Genomic DNA, 18848 nt, shown 5'->3' with positions numbered 1-18848 from the left:
AAGATGCTGTTCAGGCAGCTTATCCTGGCATCAGTGGCAAAACCCTCACCGTGTCCCATGGAGCACGTGTGCCATTTGGCACTCAGGCTGCTGCTAAGGTGTTTGCTGTTCCTTTTTCTGTGCTGTGATATCTTTCAGTGTGAGACAGGAACTTGGTGGTTTCATTAGCACAGGCTTTGCCTCTGCCAGCAGCTATCTCAGGGAGAAGAGGAGCTGTGCTCTTGTTCAGGCAAGACTCAGGGGGCAGGTTTCTGTTTGAACTGCTCTGAGGACAGAGCCTCAAGATCCCCGAGTGTGTAAGATGTCTTTCAGAGCCTGAGGCTTTTACTTGTCGTTTGCTTGCAGTTTTTGTGGCCTGATTCTTTACTATGAAAGAGATTCAAGCTGTAAGAGCTGGCTCTGCCTTTTACAAGGGATTAGGAAACTCGCAGGCTGCTTTCCTCTTCCTATATTGTGGGAGCAGCAGAATACCTTGGGGATCCTACTGAGAGGCTGCAGGGAACAAGTCAGGGGATAGCAGATAAATGTCTGTCTCTTTTTTTCTAAAGTATATCACACAGAGGTCAAAGTGATTATCCTCCACACGGAACTGGAAATTTAAAAATGGAAGCTACTGTTAGCAACTCTTAAGGTATTTGGTGGTTTTGAAACTGCTGGAGTCCCATGAGCACAAAAGACTGAGCTACCATTAGGTGCATAAATAATCCTTGATTTTATACTTGCACATTGGGTAGTGACTCACCAATATAACTGCTTCCAGTCTGTCCCACTCCTGTAGCTCAGAAAGCTGTTAATTTTGCTGGTTTATGGATATATTGCTGGTTATCTTCAGGAGCAACTGTGTTACACAAACAATAACTTTGAAAGCAGGCTGGGGGGGCATGTCTTTCTTTGGAATGTACTTTGGGTCTCACATAGCAGAGCAAATCTCATATTTAACTATTGCTCTGTGCCCAGTTTATTAAAAACCAGTTGTTTTAAATTCCTTTTTCTCCAGGCACATAAGAGATCAGAGACATTCCAGATTCCTTTGATTTATAAGCTATTTCACTTACAGCCATCTCAAATAACTCAGTGTATGCATTCAGATTTCCAACACTGACAGGGAATCATCACAATCAGTTCTGCTTTCTTTGTGCTGTGGAGTTCCCATGGCTCTTGTAAAGCCTGCAACATGCCTTTTCCCTTCTGTCCCCTCTAGAGATTCAGCTGCTGGCTGCTGTGTTTCATCAGGCCAGCATCTTGCATGGTCTTTGTTCTAGTGACAGTCACCCAGGGCCATCTTTGTGTGGCAGCACCCAGCAAGTCAAATTAGGAGGATGGTAAGAGGCAGGCAAGGCTTCAACAGATGCTTTTCCCTTTTCCTATAAAGAAACAATGTCCCCTGGTCACTGAGGGGCACTCCTGGAAGGATGCTGGTGTTCTGCCAGCAGCCAACCTGGCCCTCATGGATGGAGCAGAGAGGGCTGGGTGGTCCTTGCCATGCCAGCAGGGCCAGCACAGCGTGCACAAAGGTGCAGAAGCAGAAGGACAGGCTGCTGAGCAGAGCACACTGGAAGGCTTAGAGGGATGTCTGTCAGATGTTAGGTTTACGGTGCTGCATTTGGGCTCAGTGTTTTTTACATTAACATGCAAGAGGAAAGGAAGGGAAATAAATGCATTCCTGTTGCTCAGCCAGAAGAGGATGTTTCTGCAGCACCAAATCAGCTTGCTGTCAATGAGCATTAAAGCAAAGCTCTGGAAGAACTGGCTGTGCAACCAGCCAGCTCACTTCCTAGCACGCAAACTGCCATGTTGTGATGCTGTGCTGTTCCCATGTCACTCTGCCACCAGCTCTGGGCACGTGGGCAGTGCTGGCAGCTTGTTGTATTTTACCATCAGGTATTTTGCAGCCTATTAGCAGATACCATCAAATAATGGGGTTATAATGTCTCAGTGGGATGTCTTTTCTTATATCCAGAGCTGTACAGGCTCTGTCCAAGGAATTTGTTTTCTTTATGATGCTGAGATTACAGATGTAGAAAGAATTCCTTACATTTGGACTGTCTTTGAGCTGGCAGCTCAACAGAGAATGCTGCTCACTTTTGTTCTCTGGTGTCACTGCCCAGTATTTTGTGATAGGAAAAGGAAAAGAAACAGAGTTTATTCTCAGCCCGTGCACTGATGGTGTTGTTAAAATAGCCCCGATCTGGAGTGAATTTATAGCCCTGATCTGGAGTGAATAAATGCCAGGGCTGAAAAAAAAAAAAAAATGCAGCCTTTGTCAGGAGGAATTGTGCCTATGACATTAGCAGGACAAAACAGCTAATTATTCTGCTAGAACCCACTTGGACTTGACTGGTTAGAGAGATGAATGATGTCATTGTGTTAGGAATCCGATTCATGCTCTCCAAGCATGATGCCAGGAGACCTCTCAGACCCCTCCTACACAAAAAGCAGGAGGGATGGAGCCAGGGGGATGCAGAAACAAAGCCATCAGTTCATTTTGACAAAGTTCTTCCTGCGTACATCTGAGTCACGCGAGTTGGAGAGAGTTGTGGTTGCTTCCAGAGCATTGATGGTCAACTGTGCAGACCAGGAATGTGAGCAGGAGGCACACAGGAGTGCGTCTGTGTGTGTCTGGCAGCAATGTGTGTCACAAGTGCAAAGCAGAACAGCCACATTGCATCACGCTCAGCTTGACAGGTTGTCAAGGCATCCTGCAGCATTCAGGGATTTTGATTCCTTGGATGGAATTAACCTCCCTATCAGTTATAGGAGTTGGATTTGAATGGTGAGCCCAGGCCAGGGCTGTTGTTGGTTCTTATCCCTGCTGCTGACTGTCCTTTATGGAAGGATAGAGCATTTATCTTTGTGTTAGAGAACTTCTCCCAGGCAGCAAGCACCAAGCAAGCTCACAGTCTCTGAGCTTAACCACAATACCTATGTTAAATAAGTGTGTTAACAACAAAGGGAGTATCAGATGGAATAATAACAGGAGATGGTGGCTGACCAGAAATGCATTTGTTATGGTTTGTTTTTTTTTGGTTTTTTTTTTTTTTTTTGCTTCTTTAATTCTGACATTCTTTTTTTTATCTGCTTTAACAGGTTCTGTTGTTTATTTATATTCAGGTGAGTGGCATCTTTGTAATTTACATGGGTTTCTGTCGCCATACGAAGAAATTTGGTGTTATGAAATCAGAGTCCATGTGATGGGGATTTCATGGGTAACTTCTGTAGGCACCAGCCATGCACACCATGAGCTGATGCCTCTAATCACTGATCTAACTGAGCATTAAGACAAGGAAAGGGTAGGTATGATGGGTCAGATTTAGGATCCTCATAACAGACATTTTTTATTGAATGAAATCAATGTTTTTTAAATTAAAAAATAATAATAATATTGTATTTCTCCATTAGAGAGCTCTGTGTTGCTCTTGAAACTTTCCTTCAGATGGGTTTCTTTTGGGTGCAGAGATTCTAGGACAGGACCTAATCTCACTCTAATCCCTTCTTTACCTGCCATTAACGTGATAACCTCATTTCTTTGCTCCTTGCCCTCAGTCCCAGCTGATGCCTCAAACCCAGACAGTGTTGTAGTGTCAGTGTTAAACATCAGTGCTACCCGGGGCTCACAGGCTGTCCTGCCATGCAAGAGTTACCGCATGATGTGGACTCAGGACCGTCTGAATGACCGCCAACGTGTGGTGCACTGGGATGTGTACAGCACCTACTATGGAGATAACAAGATGGAGAGGCTGTGTGACATGTACTCAGCAGGAGAGCAGCGTGTCTACAGCTCCTACAACCAAGGGAGGATATTAATGCCCCAGAATGCGTTTACAGATGGCAACTTTTCACTGGTGATCAAAGGTACTAAACAGGATCTTTTTCTCTTTTATCCCTAAGATTTGCAAAGGTCTTTTTGCTTCTGTGCAAGCGTTTGTTGAATAGCATAAATGACAAAAGTAGTTGGCTCAGCATGAAACGTTCAACTTGTCCTCTCTTCTCTCTTATACTAGATGTTGCAGAGAGTGATGCAGGTATATATTCCTGTAATCTTCACCATCACTACTGCCACTTGTATGAAACTGTGAAAATTCAACTAGATATCACCAAGAAAGGTAGGTGTGACAGCATGGTGTCCCTTTCTGCAAGGGCAAGTCTGGCAGCTGAAGTCCAGTGGTCCCCAGGTCTGAGCTGAACTCACAGTGGGGCTTGTGTGCTGATTCACAGCTGGTACTGCATGTTATTCTGCTAGCATCAGAGAGCATTGTGGATGAAGGCTTTTTGCCCATGCCTGCTCTGTTGCAGCTCAGCACACAGGTGCTACAAGAATCTTGCAGTGTATCAGGAGGCAGAAGTGCTTACTATGTGGTTTTCTATTAGGTTCCCTGAATATCAGAAATTTTGATCAGCGTATGTTTTTATGAAAGCCTTTCCTTTCTTGGCCTGTGCCCAACTCTAGAAAGCCTTTTAACTGTACACTAACCAGCCCAGTTAGCTAACTGGGCTGTCAGTGCTCCAGCAATAAAACATTCCTAATAACAATCCATCATGAGTCAAGTTAGCCACAAAGATCTGTCTTGTAACACGGACTGCTGAGCTTAGCTTGAGAAGCCTGTTGAAAAAAAAACAACAAACAAAACCCTTGGCTCTAGCTCTGGAAGGAAGTTTCTAAGGGCTGTTGGTACCTCAGTGTGTGCCACCTACACCACAGAAACACTTAAGTTATTTAAATCGACTTACACATAGTGCACAAGTAAGGTTGCTGGGGCTGATGGTGCTGGGAAGCAGCTGAAGTGCTGAGTTGTTTAAAAAACTGATGGGGTAGAAAAGAAGTGCACCCCTGCTGCTGTTCTCACAGCTTCTATGCAGTGAGAACACCCAGGCTGGCCTGTGAGCCCTGGACTGCTCATCTGCGTTTTGATTCTTCTGTTATTCCTTTTTCAAGAACAAAACACAGAACAGTGTTCCTTGAACTTCTTCAGTAATTAGGGTATTTGTGGGAAGGAAAGCATTTCCTGCTTGGGGAATCGAGTGTATAGAAGATGGAGTCTGTTATTCTTATTCCATTCATGGTCTGTTGAGACAATGTTCTTCCTTCGTTCTGAAGCAAGAGATGAATTCTCACTTTTAAGGAAAGGAAATGGCTGTGCTCAATGCACCCACCTGGGATGTGAAGATATGGGTGCCTTTGTTCACTATGTGCTGAATTGAGTGTGAGTGAGGCATGTTAATCTGTGGCACTTCAGGACCTTTGCAGAGGATGTGTTATAGGATTGCAGGGTCTGAGAGCAACCCTAGGTGTTCATGGGAGTCCTTAAGCATGAGACAAATGGGTAAAGATGCATGTGTTATTTCCACAGCCAAAGCAGCAAAAGAATATTGGGATGGAGAGAAAGCTGTGATTGTTGCTTTGGAAGGCAGTACTGTGATGCTCCCCTGTATCAACCGGAACCACATCTGGACCGAACGGCACAGTGAAGAGGAGCAGCAAGTGGTCCATTGGGACAGGCAGCCCCCAGGGGTTCCCCACGACCGCGCTGACCGCCTCATTGACCTGTATGCCTCTGGTGAGCGCCGCTCTTACGGGCCTCTCTTCATTCGGCAGAAGATGAACATCACAGACACAGCCTTTGCCCTGGGTGACTTTTCCCTGCGAATTTCTGAGCTGGAAAATGCAGATGAAGGCACTTATTCCTGCCATCTGCACCATCATTACTGTGGCCTGCATGAGCGCAGGATCTACCAGGTCTTTGTGACAGAGCCAGTGAGAGAGAAGAAGGTGGTGAACCTCACTACTCACAACACTGCCCCGGCCATAGGTGAGTGGCTTCTGGCAGTGCTTCTGACTGCAGGAGGGGGGAGGGAGTGTGGTCAAGGCAAACCTGTGCCCTGCAGAAGTACCACAGACACCTCTGAACTGAAGGTGCCACTCGATGCTGGGGTTTCCTGTATGGTTTCTCCTATTTGAGCCACGTGCAATTCCTGCCCTTAAAATCACAGAATTAGATGAGGTCTTGCCTCCCTCCCTCACTACTGGTGCAGGGCTCTAATGTGTGGACTGCATTCTTACTGAGATGTTCCCATTACAGTGGTGTACCTGGAGCTACAAAATATTAGTGAGGATTCTCTGGTGTTGCTTTAACACTGAGCTGCACCCAGAGTGGAGCGTCCCACCCACCAGGGCTAACTACACTGCCTGCTGTACTGCAGTGACATCATGTCCTGCTGCTGTTTGCTCTGCTCTGCAGTGCTTAAACACCCTAAAGCAAGCAAACTGTTTTTCTAACAGATTCCCTTTTCTGCTTACTTTTATGAAACAGGAGAGGGTGTGGGGTAGGGGGTCGGTTCTGTGCTGCCTTTGCTGTTACAACATGCCCCTGTTTGTATAAGCACTTCCCACCCTGCTGCTCAGGGGTTCAGGCTGTGCCAGGTGCCAGACTTTGCAGAATCAACCACCAGGAATTTTCCTCCACCCTTCAGCTTTTTTTTCTTCTTCTTTTTTTTTTTCTTAAGCCAATTTTCACATTTTCCACTGCAGTGAGCTATCATTTGACAGCCTGTCCAAACCCCAAACCATCATGCTTAGTTCAGGCAGAAAAATAAAATCTCAAGTTTTAAAAAACGTATATATGAAAATCCCTTAGGTATAGTTCCATATTAACATTTTAAAATACTCGTTGTGACTTAATGTTTATTGGCTGCTTACTACAGAATTTGGACATTACTGGGTAGTAATGGTGATTGGAGGACGGTTGGACTAGATGATGTTGTAGTTCCTTTCCAAGCTTGTGATTCTATGATTCATACATTTTTAGATATGTCTATTCTTCTCTAGCAATTAGCTTTTTTTTTCAAGTCACAGAAGCCCAAAGTTCCCCACTGGGACTAAGGCTGGTGGCCAGAAATCCTGGCTGTACTGAAGAGGAGTGGCCACTGGGGCTGTGCTGACACATTCAGCGAGACCTGGACAGGCTGGAGAGCTGGGCAGTAAGGAACCAGATGAAGTTTAACAAAAGCAAGTGTAGAGTCTTGCACCTAGGGAGGAATAATTCCATGCACCGGTACAGGTTGGGGGATGACCTGCTGGAGAGGAGCTCTGCAGAGAGGGACCTGGGTGTCCTGGTGGACGACAGGTTGGCCATGAGCCAGCAGTGTGCCCTTGTGGCCAAAAAGGCCAATGGCATTCTGGGGTGCATCAAAAGGAGCGTGGCCAGCAGGTCGAGGGAGGTGATCCTCCCCCTCTACTCTGCCCTGGTAAGGCCTCATCTGGAGTACTGTGTCCAGTTCTGGGCTCCCCAGTACAAAAAAGACAGGGATCTCTTGGAAAGAGTCCAGCGGAGAGCCACAAAGATGGTGAAGGGCCTGGAGCATCTCCCCTATGAGGAAAGGCTAAGTGAGCTGGGTCTGTTTAGCCTTGAGAAGAGAAGACTGAGAGGGGACCTGATCCAGGTCTATAAATATCTAAGGTGTGGGGGGCAAAGTGGCGAGGCCAGACTCTTTTCAGCAGTGTGCAGAGACAGGACAAGGGGAAATGGCCAGAAGCTGGAGCATAGGAAGTTCCGCACCAATGTGCGCAAGAACTTCTTTACGGTGAGGGTGACGGAGCACTGGAACAGGCTGCCCAGGGAGGTTGTGGAGTCTCCTTCTCTGGAGATATTCAAGACCCGCCTGGACGCCTACCTGTGCGACCTGGTGTAGGGATCCTGCTTTGGCAGGGGGGTTGGACTCGATGATCTCTGGAGGTCCCTTCCAACCCCTACGATTCTGTGATTCTGTGATTCTGTGACACAGGGACCAGAACACACAACTATCAGTCTCCCTGCATCCGGCTCTTTTGCTACCCTTGAGCCCTATCAAAACCCACTGTGCAGATGGAAACTACATCATTACCCATCCAGAAATCTTCCTCTCACTGTCCTGATTGTGGCTGAATGGTTACCACCTGCCCAGCTGGCAGATCCTGCAGGTAATACAGCCTGCTGGGCTCGCTTGGTTTGGAAGTAGTGCCCCACTGCTGAAGGAATTTGCCTTCCTGAGAAAAGCACCGAAAAGAACAGCCTTCGAGGAGCTTTATTCCCTGGGGGCAGGAAGGGATCAGCTGGTCTGAGAGCACCAGGCACAAAAATGTGCTGAGTCGATGGGAACAGGGAAAGGAGCTGAGATTCTGGAGTGCCTTTTTCAAGCCCCTCACTGATGGGCAGCCTGTTTGTGGATAGCAGCAAAGGCTGAGATACTTCTCCTCTGTGAAGAGCTGGGCAGAAATTTTCTGGGCTGTAACTTAAAGCCAAAATGAAACATCAGGAGATAACAAAAGCAATGCAGTGAGATTTTTTTCAGCGAGCAGCTATCGTTTCTGGCATAACTCCAAAGCTCAGAGCTGTTTCCAGACAGGAAATTTCATCCTGTTTTGAACTATAAACATGAATTCAATTCTTTTCCCAAGTCCCAGCAGAATAAATGTGTTGTATGCCTACTAATTTAGTGTATTTTTACTCTGCATTTGTTTTGGAGCAAGTGATTGAAGAATAGCCTATCTTGCAAAACTACTCTCAGTCCTTGCCAGCCTAGAAAAGAAAATGTGCCACGTACCCAGCAGTTGTGAGTTCTCATGGTGCAGCTCTGTTTTTTCCAGCTGAAAGATCTGACCCTTCTACATTTTGATAAGGTAACATGAAGGCATCTCTTCCAGTTTTTTGTTCCCCACCATTAAGACTTCTTTTCCAGCAGAGAGATCATGTGAATGGAGTGGAGGCAGAAGGGGAAACCAAGCTGAGACACACTGAAGGATGTCAGTGATAGAATAAAGCTGCATCTGGTTTTGCAGCTTGCCATTCTGGTGTCCTCTCTGATATTGAATAAAGTTTCAGTTCAGATCCTACCCTCCCCTGCAGTACTGTGGGAAAGCAAAGGGCCAGGAATAGGATGCATTTAGGTCTGCTGGCTCAATGGCTGATCCAACGGCTACCATCTCATTATGGCAGCTGCTGAAGAAACCCTTCGTGATGCAGAGGTTTGTTAAAGCAGAACTGTCACATACACAGTTTGCAGCTTTACAAGTGGCTTTTTTGGTTTGGTATTTCTTAGTGGTGAAAAATACATGCTAGCTTTGAGCAGGACAGCCAGCACGCACAAAGCATCCAGCATCTGGAGATTTGTTTGGTTAACTTAACAAGCTGCTTGCCTGCCCTGCTACCATGGAGGGTGAGGCTGGACAAAATCAATGCTCTCGGTGCTGTATTTTTTTGTGGGGAATATTTTGTTTCAGGACTCGGCCTATTTACAGTACTGTGCTGATGGAAATGAGCAGTTTCTAACATTTCCAAACAGCCTCAAAAGGAAAACCAGCTGTTGAAATAATGATGAACTTGCTGGCTTAGCTCGACTGCGACATTCTTGTTCGTGCTGATCAGTTCTGACCTTAACTGGTGCTGGAGATGTGGCTCTGCTTAAAGAGGAATAGCAAAACGCTGCTGGGGAAGGCTGTTCGTGTTGGAATACAATTAGCTGGACACAAAGCCATGTCTCCATGTCTGATAACAAATGAGACCAGCTGCTTGACTCTCAGCCCTATGACTACTTAGTCCCAGTGTTAAAATCAGTGCTTATTATTGGCTGGTTTGCTTGAGGCAGGCTCACTTCAGAAGACATTGCTGAATGGCAGCGTGGCTTTGGGGATGTTTTCCCAATCTTTCCCCTTATTCCCTCTGACTGGAGTTAAACTCCCAGGAGAACAGTGGTCAAAACCTCTTGCTGGTGCACTCAGCTCTATTCTGAAGAGAAAAGCCTTCCACAGCACAGTGTGTCCTGGCTTTGTGGTCTGTGCCTGGATTTATCCGTTCTTCTGACAGTTGCAAGCAGAGAAGTTGCTCTCTTTGTGTGTGCAAAGCATTGACCTATTTATTTGAGAGCTGCAAAAATGTTCCACGTAAAAGTTTAGAGTTACCCTTTCCTGTGCTGAGGAACTGCAGCGCTGCTGCACCCACAAGTGGAATGGAATCTTGGCTTTTCTTTGTGGGTTTTTATTTTATTTATTGATTTTTATTTGATTTCAAAGGGAACTCATTCTTTGGCATTGAAAATTCCTCCCACTCTGTAAATTACAACCCTTGGCTGGGAGTGGCTGCTTCATACTTCAGCTGTCTGGAGCCGAAGCGATGTGGTGTGTGCGTGTTGCAAGGGACCCAGAAGAGGGCTGTGCTACCCCACAGCAACTCTAGGTTGTCTGTTGTGGCTTCTTGCTAGGCTTGCTCTCTGCTGTTAACAAAAACAGCACTCTGATAAGCAGACAGCAGCATGGGAACGTGCAATGGCCACTGAACATGCTTTTCAATTCCACGTATGGACCCACCTGCAAACATGCTTTGAATGCCAGTGACAACTATTGCCTTGTATTCCTTTTTTCTCTGTTCTCAGATCCAAATGTTGTCAGGGGGCACAATGTGATAAACGTCATCATCCCTGAGAGCCGCATCCACTTCTTCCAGCAGCTGGGCTACGTCCTGGCAACGCTGCTGCTCTTCATTGTCCTGCTCATCATCGTTGTCTTCATCACCCGCAAGCGCAGGCAGAGAGGTGAGTGCTGGAAAACACCATCTCTGGAGTGCTGGGGAATATCCTGTGGTAGGAGAGGTGATTCTGCAAACAGTTACTGTGCAGCACAGTGCTTACTGAAAGCATCACAGCAGAGAGGATGAATAGCTGCTGTGCTGTCAGTGGTACGTGGGAGCTGTTGGTTGGATTGGATATAACTGCTCGTTCTATTTCTTGTCCCTATTTAGGTTATGAATACAACGTGAAGAAATATGGAGAGTAAGTATCATTATAGAATCTGCTGTCTGTGAGTAGAATACATAAGAACAAACTTACTGGTCCCTTGCCTCTGTCATGAAGAGCCTAAAACAGCTGAGGATTTGTCTAGTAAGAATACAGCCACCTACAGCACGCACTGTTTGATAGAGTTTCTTTGTTTTACATTCTAGTCATTATCAGGCTGATGTTTCCAGGAAATACACGCTTGCTTCATGGTTGAATATCAGGAAGCAAATTCCATGCTGTCAAAGTGTGGAAGGAGAGAATGGCTTGTAGGGATTGTTTGGCATCTCTGGTTATCATTTGGGAACTGATTCATGTGTTTATCTGAGAGGTCATTAGGAGTTAATGGCAAAGGGGTAATGCATAGATCTACTGTAGACTCTGCTGTGAGATGGACCTAAGCCAAGATGGTGTATCTGGGTCCCTTTATGTTTTGTTACCTGTAGTAAAGTGGAAGAAATGGGAAAGTTCCAGAACAAATTGGTTTCCCATTTTTCTAGACACTGGTCAGATTCGTGAGGGAAAAGAAGACACAGATTAGCCAGAGATCTCTTGGTGTTAGTAGAAAAGACAGTGAAAGTAAGAGAGAGGAGAAACACATCCCCTAATAAGTAGTATGATCCTGTGAAATCTGTTTGACAGGTTAAAGGCGAACACAGGAAAAATATCCGTGTGCAGTGGCTGCCAATGCTGTCATCTCTCTGTCATACTTTCTCCAGGGAAGCTTTGTAGAAATAGAAAAGGATTCTACAGGGATTACTGTGAATATCACCAGCATTTAACAAAGAATTAAATCCTCTGAGTTTTTTCAGCTGTCCTCCAGATGTATAGTCAATAAACAAATTAAGTTCTCGAGAAAGCTATTGTGGGGAAAAAAAAAAAAGTAAAAGGAGCCAGTTACTGGTACATCCTTTAATAACCATTTTTTCACTCATTGATTTTCCAGGAAGGATGTAAATCTCAAAGAATTTACGGTCGACACAACAGATCTGACTCAGTACAAAAGTGAAGACATCAGGCTGGGTATGTATCAGCTAGCAGCCATTCTCCAGACTTGTTCAAAACTTGTTACAGCTAAGGACTTTTTAATGACATTTCTATGTTCATTTTGTAGTAACCTAACTTTGTGGTTGTAAATGCACACTTAGGGGAATCTCACCCGTAGTAAAGATACAACCTTTTAAAGAACAAGCTGACGTGCTTTGGGTATCAAAGTTACTGCAGTAATGACCCCAGTGAGTAAAAGGCAGATATAAAAATTGAAGCAAGGAACAAAGGAATAGCAGAGGGTGAGTTGCAAACCAGGGCAGCAGCAAATATAAATTGCTGTCGTGATGGAAGACTCTGTGGTACCTATGAGGAACAGAGAGTTAAAGCATGATTTAGTACCAGGGAAAAAATACAACCACCCTAAGATGTAGCATGTTTTTCTGCTGAGCAGTTGATTAACTCCATGAGTTACCCCTAAAGATCTGGAAATGATAGACCTAGGGTACTTCAAGGAAGGGCTGATGCCGTGCTTGTAAAGCTTTGTTTTCTCTTAATGTTCTAATGTCTGTCTGAATTACATACATTCCTCCCTTATACAGATTACAAAAACAACATCCTGAAGGAGAAGGCTGAGCAAGCCAGAAGTTTCCCAGCAAAGAACATTGATTTAGACAAAGGTAATAATGACCTGCTTCACCCTAATTGGTGGCTGTAGGAACCTACTGATGGGTTGGAGGAGGGAGGAGGGAAGAGCACAGTATAGCAGTGAGCTGACCAAGCCACAGGCAAATGAAGAATGGTAAACATCATGACAGATGGCAGCAGGAATGAGAAGCCAGTTCCCTTCCTATCCTTTCATCATGGAGCCACAAGATGCAAGTAGTGATTAGGCTTTTAAAAGCTTCTGGCATGACACAAATAGAATTTCTCCTTATTGGAAAAAGAATGCCTAGCAGGATTGGAATAGTGCATTCTATATTACGACCTCAGAGGGAGATGCATCTCAAAAATGTGGCATGGTATTTGAGAAGAAACTGCTGTGCAGAAGAGTGTTTTGAGTTGAATTAATTTATGGGCAATAGGCAATCACTGACTTTATCCAACAAAACAGCTCCCTACCTCTAGGAGCTGAATTTCCTTTTATTTACCCAGTCGAAATTCTGGATACTGCCATCTGTCAGTTTGCAGAGTTGCACTTATGACAGGCTGTGCTTTTAAGAAGGTTAGGTTCCGTGACTTCTTTCATATGATTTTAGAACATATTAAATGTGTCTGAAGTGGCATCAAGAAGAGAATTGAGTTGCCTTATATCTGCAGTTCTTGATGCAGCTCTTATGATACTTTACGTACATTCTGCAGAGATTATCTGTGTTATAATTTGTATGCCATAAATCTCACTGTGAGGTTTATGAAGAAGATACTGGGCACGTGGCTGACTGCAAATGGTCACTTGTAACTGTATAACTAATTCCATATCACTGTGTGTTTCTTTAGATGGTTTAAAATTTCATTCTGGGTACTGATCTCCATTTCAATTGCTTTCAGATTTCAGGAAGGAATATTGTAAATGAAGACATTCCCAAGCTGCTGGCTGGACCAGAAGCTTCAATCAAAGATAGATGGAAAGGAGATGCCTTTCATAATACCACGTCCCTCCAGTTACCATACATTTTTCATGTAGAGTTTCTCCCCAGTAAGCATGAGGGTATTTGCAAATGCTTTCTGAAAGAGTTAGGCCATCTGTCTCGTGTGCATTTATGATGGGTTTGGGTTTACTTTTCTTCTATTGTTCTCCCAGTCCTCCCTCCCATTTTCTTTCTGATATTATTGTTGTTTTTATGCATCAATGATTTTTACGAGCTGAATCAGCAGACCTTTTGCTTTGATGTTACTGCTTTAAATAAACCAACCTGCAACACCAATCTTAGCTATCATTATATCAGGCATTTTTTTCATGCAATGTACTCATTAGAAATGTAATAGCAAAGCCTGATTGTGATCTCTCATGCTGGTGTACATTGAGAGGAAGAGTACTGTCACTTAGCACTTTATATATTCCAGGTACAAAGAATTGCTTATTCAGCCCTTCACAAATAACAATATAAATACCTCATCATACAAACAGGGAAATGTCAACATCCTCATTTTACAGGGGAAAGGGAGGCACGCAGATCTAGTTGCCACCATTATAGTGTTGGGATCAGCTCCAAAGAGTTCTGGGAGTCTAACTTTGTATTTCTCACTCTAAGCTTATTTGTTGATTTGTTTTTGTTTCAGTGCAAACCAAACCAAATTTGTCAGGAGCAGACACTTTCAGCTGCAGTTGGAGGTACAGTGCTGTAATACCAGTGTCAGTTAGATCAGATCCAGAAATATATGGACAGAGCTAAGCTCCTGTGTGGAATCTGGAGCATGATTTTCCTGCAGTCCTTGAGTGGATCCTCCCCACACAGTTCTTGTGAGCTCATCACAGAAAAAGGTACGATTACAGCACAGTTAGACTAACTGCTGAAAAGAATAACTTCCATGAGCCAACCATGAGGAACAAAACTAACAACACATTCCACCAAATAGCCTATCAGGCACTTTCATGGATCATGGTCCCCAAAAGAAGCAGCCAGGGAGGGATATGATTTTACTCTTGTAGGTTTTGGCATTGTTCTGGGGAGCATAGTGTGAAGTTATGGGCTGAAGGGGAGTTCCACATCTAATTCTACTACATCAGGTGGGGGTGTCCAAAAATTTGGAAGACAGTAATTAAGTGTTATAATACAAGCAAGGTAAAGTGTCAGGAAAGCCAGAAAATATTAACACCTCTGTACAGTCTCTCTGACTGCTTGAGATGTGCTGTGGCACCATTCCCAAACCACGACACGCCTGTGGTCCTTTTGTGCATGGATGAAAATAAGGTTTCCTGCCATTGGGAGCACAATGGCAACAGCTTGTGTTCTCATGGAAGCATGTAGCTGGCCTGGGATTGCCAGCTTACTCTTTGGGTGTCTGAAGAGAAGGGCAGAGTAAGGGATTGAGCATGGGCTAAGTGATTAGAGCTGGAGTAAGGTCTCCAGGATGTTGTGAGTGGTGGAAGTGTGAAGAAGAGCTTGTGTGGGATTACTGTGAGTGTCAGGAGTGGTTTCAGGCTTGAAGCAGTGCTCTGCTTGCAGCTGCTGCCTCAGTATGGATTTCTTCCTGTTGTGGAGAATCCTGAGATCTTTGCTGGAGATAAAGTAGCTGTGGTCCAAGGAAGCATCTCCGTTTACCACCTAAACAATTGAGAATATCACCTGCTGCCTACTACAGTCTGTGTCCTGGCAGTTACAGCCACTCTCACCGCTTATCACATGTCAGTGCTATGTAATGGGGTACAGGTTTGGCCAAAATGGAAAGTGATGTCATGGTTGGGTGAAAGTACCTACTGCAGGCACACACACTGTAAAAAGGTCCAGGGCTTTTTTGAGAGCTGTTCGATACTATGGGCCTCCCAGACATAGGATTCAAGTCTTGTACAGACCCTTTCTTTCCACTGCTACCAACCTGAATGTCTGATTTACTGATGCACATGCTACAGCTGAGCAAATCCTGATCTTATGATTTGCTCAGTTCTTCTGCTGTTCTCCAGACAATTTCTGTGATTTCTGCTTTTCTCTTCGCTTTAAGATACACTTGTACAAAAGAGTTCAGAGTAGGCAGGCTGAAGACTGGTGGTAAGGAGGGGATGGGGTTGGGCCCAGGTCCTTATTTGCTTTCCCTTCTCCCAGAGTATTCAGCCATTCTTAGGTTGCCTTTGGCAGGATCTGATTGGAACCCAGGCTGCATTCCTGCAGGTGTGTAAGGCTGCTCTGGTTATTCCATCAGGGTGGCACAGTCTCAAATAATTGCCATTAATCTCTTTCTCCCTCCCTTTCATGTCTGTGAGTCAAAGGTTGGAGATCTTTACTTGCCAGTTCAAATTGCTTAGCACAGCTCATACAGACATCAGCTTAAAGTGAGGTTACTCATAAACTCCAGAGGCATTTAAATATTTTATTTGACTTCTAGGCTGCAAAATAGCTTAAGGGGAAATAGATATATTTGTTCTATGAAACAAGTGGTAGGAAGAGCTTGATGAGTTCCTCATCTTTGCTTTGATCCCAAGTTTGAATTTGGATAATGGTCAGACAAAGCAGTATAACCTTGACTGATCAAAATGGGAGAGCAGGTTGAGATCGTGGCCCTTTTTCATCAGGAGAGGCATGCGTTGTGTGATTAGGCTGAGGATCAGAAGAGTGGTTTTTAAAAGCAGCCTGCCACATCCAGTGTGTAATTTACTAAGTTAAAATTCTGGCTGAAAGAGATCCGGGCAAAATTGCTGGCTATCGATTTGTGTGTTTCCAAACTGTTGAAGGAAACCAGAAAACTGAACACTAAGCTGAAGAGGTTTTTATTTTTATTTTTGTTTCTTAATCCAGAGAGTTATCAAGGGTTGTGTGCCCTCCAATACTGGTAAGAAGCCATTCAGATCTTCTGCTTGTTTTGTGGTGGGACTTGGTAGGTGAGGTTGATGGTTGGACTTGATGACCCTCAAGGTCTTCTCCAACCTAAACGATTGTGATCTTGCACATGGACGTTAGGAGTGGATCTACAGTCTGGATTTGTAGGTAACCACTAGCTCTGGGACAGGACTGTGTTCTGTTCCCACCCTGCCAGAGGCTCAATGTGATTCTAGGCAGGTTGGCTTTCTCTTTCTCCCATCTCTCATCTCAGCCTTTCTCTCTGAGAAATGATAAATGATTTTGTCTGAGTTACTTGAGATGTTATGGCTTTCTTATGACTTTTTCCATCTTAATAGGAAAACTGCAATGCAGGTGGGTTTTTTTCCACTGATGTTCATGCTTGTCTTGGCTTTGTTACTCAGTCTGTCTTCTGTAAACTCATTCATTAGCAACTAACTATGTTTGTTAATCAGTCTAAGAATGCTGTAATCTATAATATATGCTTTCCCTCATTTTATCATTACATGATAATTTGCAGGAGAGAGTACGTGTGTGCAAATTGTAGGCTTAGATTAGTGAAGATGACATAATCATGATCTTAATTGGACGTAAATAGAGAGGAAGGAAAATAAGTACAGATGAAAGAGTAAAGGACCTGCATGGAGTCAGTGACTTGTAAGAAGGAGAAGAAAGTGAAAGAGCCCATTTCAGAGAGTCTGGGGAAAAAAATTTCTTTCCATAAGATGAGGTCTTAATTGAAGAGTAAAAGAGCTTAATTTGAATGGAAGCTCATGCAGCTGTATAGGCAAACAGTGCATGTTGCAGGTGGGAAAGGTTGGTTGTGACTTCTGCCTGTCTGATCCTCTGGACTGAGAGCATCAATAGCTGGAGCATGCTTTTTCAGTTGAATTATCTTTGAAATACATGCAGCTAGTGCATTTTAAGGCTGTTTCATAATGCAAACCAAAGGGTGCTATGTGGGAACACTGGGATTTGTTCTCAGACACAGCTCTGATACGAAGTGCTGCAGCAAATGAACCCTTTGAGTTCATTTGGCTGATACAAATGAAGTTCCAATGCAGTTTTGTATTTCTGCAACTTGGTGACGTAGAAGCAGGGGAGAACTGAAGTGAGGAAACAGTCACACAATGTAATATTTGTTTGTCAGAAGATGCAGAAGGCCACTGGCATATCAGGCTGGAAATAGAGCCCTTTCTTTTCTGCTCCATGCATGCAACGCTTCCTCTCAAGACTGAGGGGAAGACCTGGTCCATGCATCTTGTTTCGTTCTTCACTGTTGCAGAATTAATTTTCATGATTATTGTTACTTAACTTTTATCATTTGTCCTTGCTGTGTAACTCTCCTAGCATTTAAGAAATAAAGGAGAACGTAATAGAGTTTCAAGTAAAGGTTGATTTTATTTCTTGCTTTCTGGAGATCCTGCCTAAGCTATCACCTGCATTAGCTAATTCTTCCCAATAGCATGTTTAATTTCAGAGCATCCTAAAGTGCTTGACAAAGTGCAGTTCTGATGCAGTGAGTTATTCCAGTGATTTCAGTATGGGACATTTGGCGATTTTGACTTGGGACATCATCATTTGTCTCTGATGTGGGGCTCACAGGCAAATTCTAGCTCTCCAGAACTGTGTGATGAACACTTGTGTGGCTGCACATGGAGTTGGAATCATTTATCACAGAGATGAAGGCTGGCAGCTCCTTCAGAGTACATAATTTTGCAGGACCAGAAGGGAAGATAACATATCCTGCTGGAATACTTTATGGCACAGTTTTATAATTCTCTCCCAGCCCAAATTCCTTCCTTGCAGAACTAACACCTTGCAAAGTTCCTGCTGTGCATTCTGTTCTTGGAGGGCTGCCACCCACTGAGTAGTATCCCAGCTGGTGACAGAGTTCTTTCAGGGACACTGATGGAGGCAGTTTGCATTGCAGTTTGGGTGGATGAAGCAGGGTGCAGGTGCACCTTGCTGAGAGCAAATGACGACTGTTCTTGAGCAGGTGAAGCCAGGGACCACGTAAAATAAAGTTCTCATCTCAACTACTCTTCCTGGGACTGTTTTAGGACTTCACTGGTCGTGGTTATAACCTGTAAGTTGGATCATTCATTGTTAGGTGAAGACAAATGAGAACTCTTGAGAAAAAAAGATACTTTGGGCAGTGTGAGATCATCCTGGAGCTGGTGCCAGTCCCACTCTGTGTCTCTATAGGCAATGGGTCTGATGTGTCCAGCTGCCTTCCTGGAACAAGCAAAAGCTAATTTAGCAACCACAAGGCCTGCTCTGCAGACCACTGAAATTAAATATTTTCATTGTCTTCAAACTGTCCAAAATGAAGTCCAGATTGTCCCCATTTCCTTTCTGCTTTCTACTCTGGGGAGAGCCATTCCAATGGAGAGGGACTTGTTTGTCATTAGGAACAGATTTCTTAGGGGAAGAAGAAATACTGGGGAGCTGAGAGAAGCAGGATAGTGGTCTGACTAGGCATTCCTAAGCAAAAAGCTCCATTGTTCCCTAGAGGTCAAGTTTCTAAACATATGTGGCCCTCTGCACATCAGCTGCTCTGAAGAC

General features: G+C 44.4%; 1 protein-coding gene across 3 annotated transcripts in view; it reads left to right on the top strand.

Moving 5' to 3' along the window:
- Positions 1–17679, top strand: part of MXRA8 (matrix remodeling associated 8) — a 28692-nt gene extending 11013 nt beyond the window's left edge. For 2 of the 3 annotated variants that reach the window (XM_090122970.1, XM_090122969.1), the window contains exons 2-10: positions 3088–3111; positions 3544–3852; positions 4002–4103; positions 5349–5807; positions 10402–10560; positions 10767–10797; positions 11747–11823; positions 12390–12467; positions 13336–17679. In XM_090122970.1, the coding sequence (XP_089979096.1) occupies positions 3088–3111; positions 3544–3852; positions 4002–4103; positions 5349–5807; positions 10402–10560; positions 10767–10797; positions 11747–11823; positions 12390–12467; positions 13336–13361 (1265 nt within the window). In that variant the 3' untranslated portion in view covers positions 13362–17679. The remainder of the gene's footprint in view (positions 1–3087; positions 3112–3543; positions 3853–4001; positions 4104–5348; positions 5808–10401; positions 10561–10766; positions 10798–11746; positions 11824–12389; positions 12468–13335) is intronic. The other variant, XM_031613632.2, reaches the window with a different exon arrangement.
- The last annotated feature ends 1169 nt before the right edge of the window (positions 17680–18848 follow it).

Source organism: Phasianus colchicus, chromosome 22, assembly GCF_987193195.1.
Source record: "Phasianus colchicus chromosome 22, bPhaCol1.hap1.1, whole genome shotgun sequence".
NCBI lineage: Eukaryota > Metazoa > Chordata > Aves > Galliformes > Phasianidae > Phasianus > Phasianus colchicus.
The sequence above is the reverse complement of the archived record's forward strand: the minus strand, read 5'-3'. Positions and strand labels throughout refer to the sequence as shown.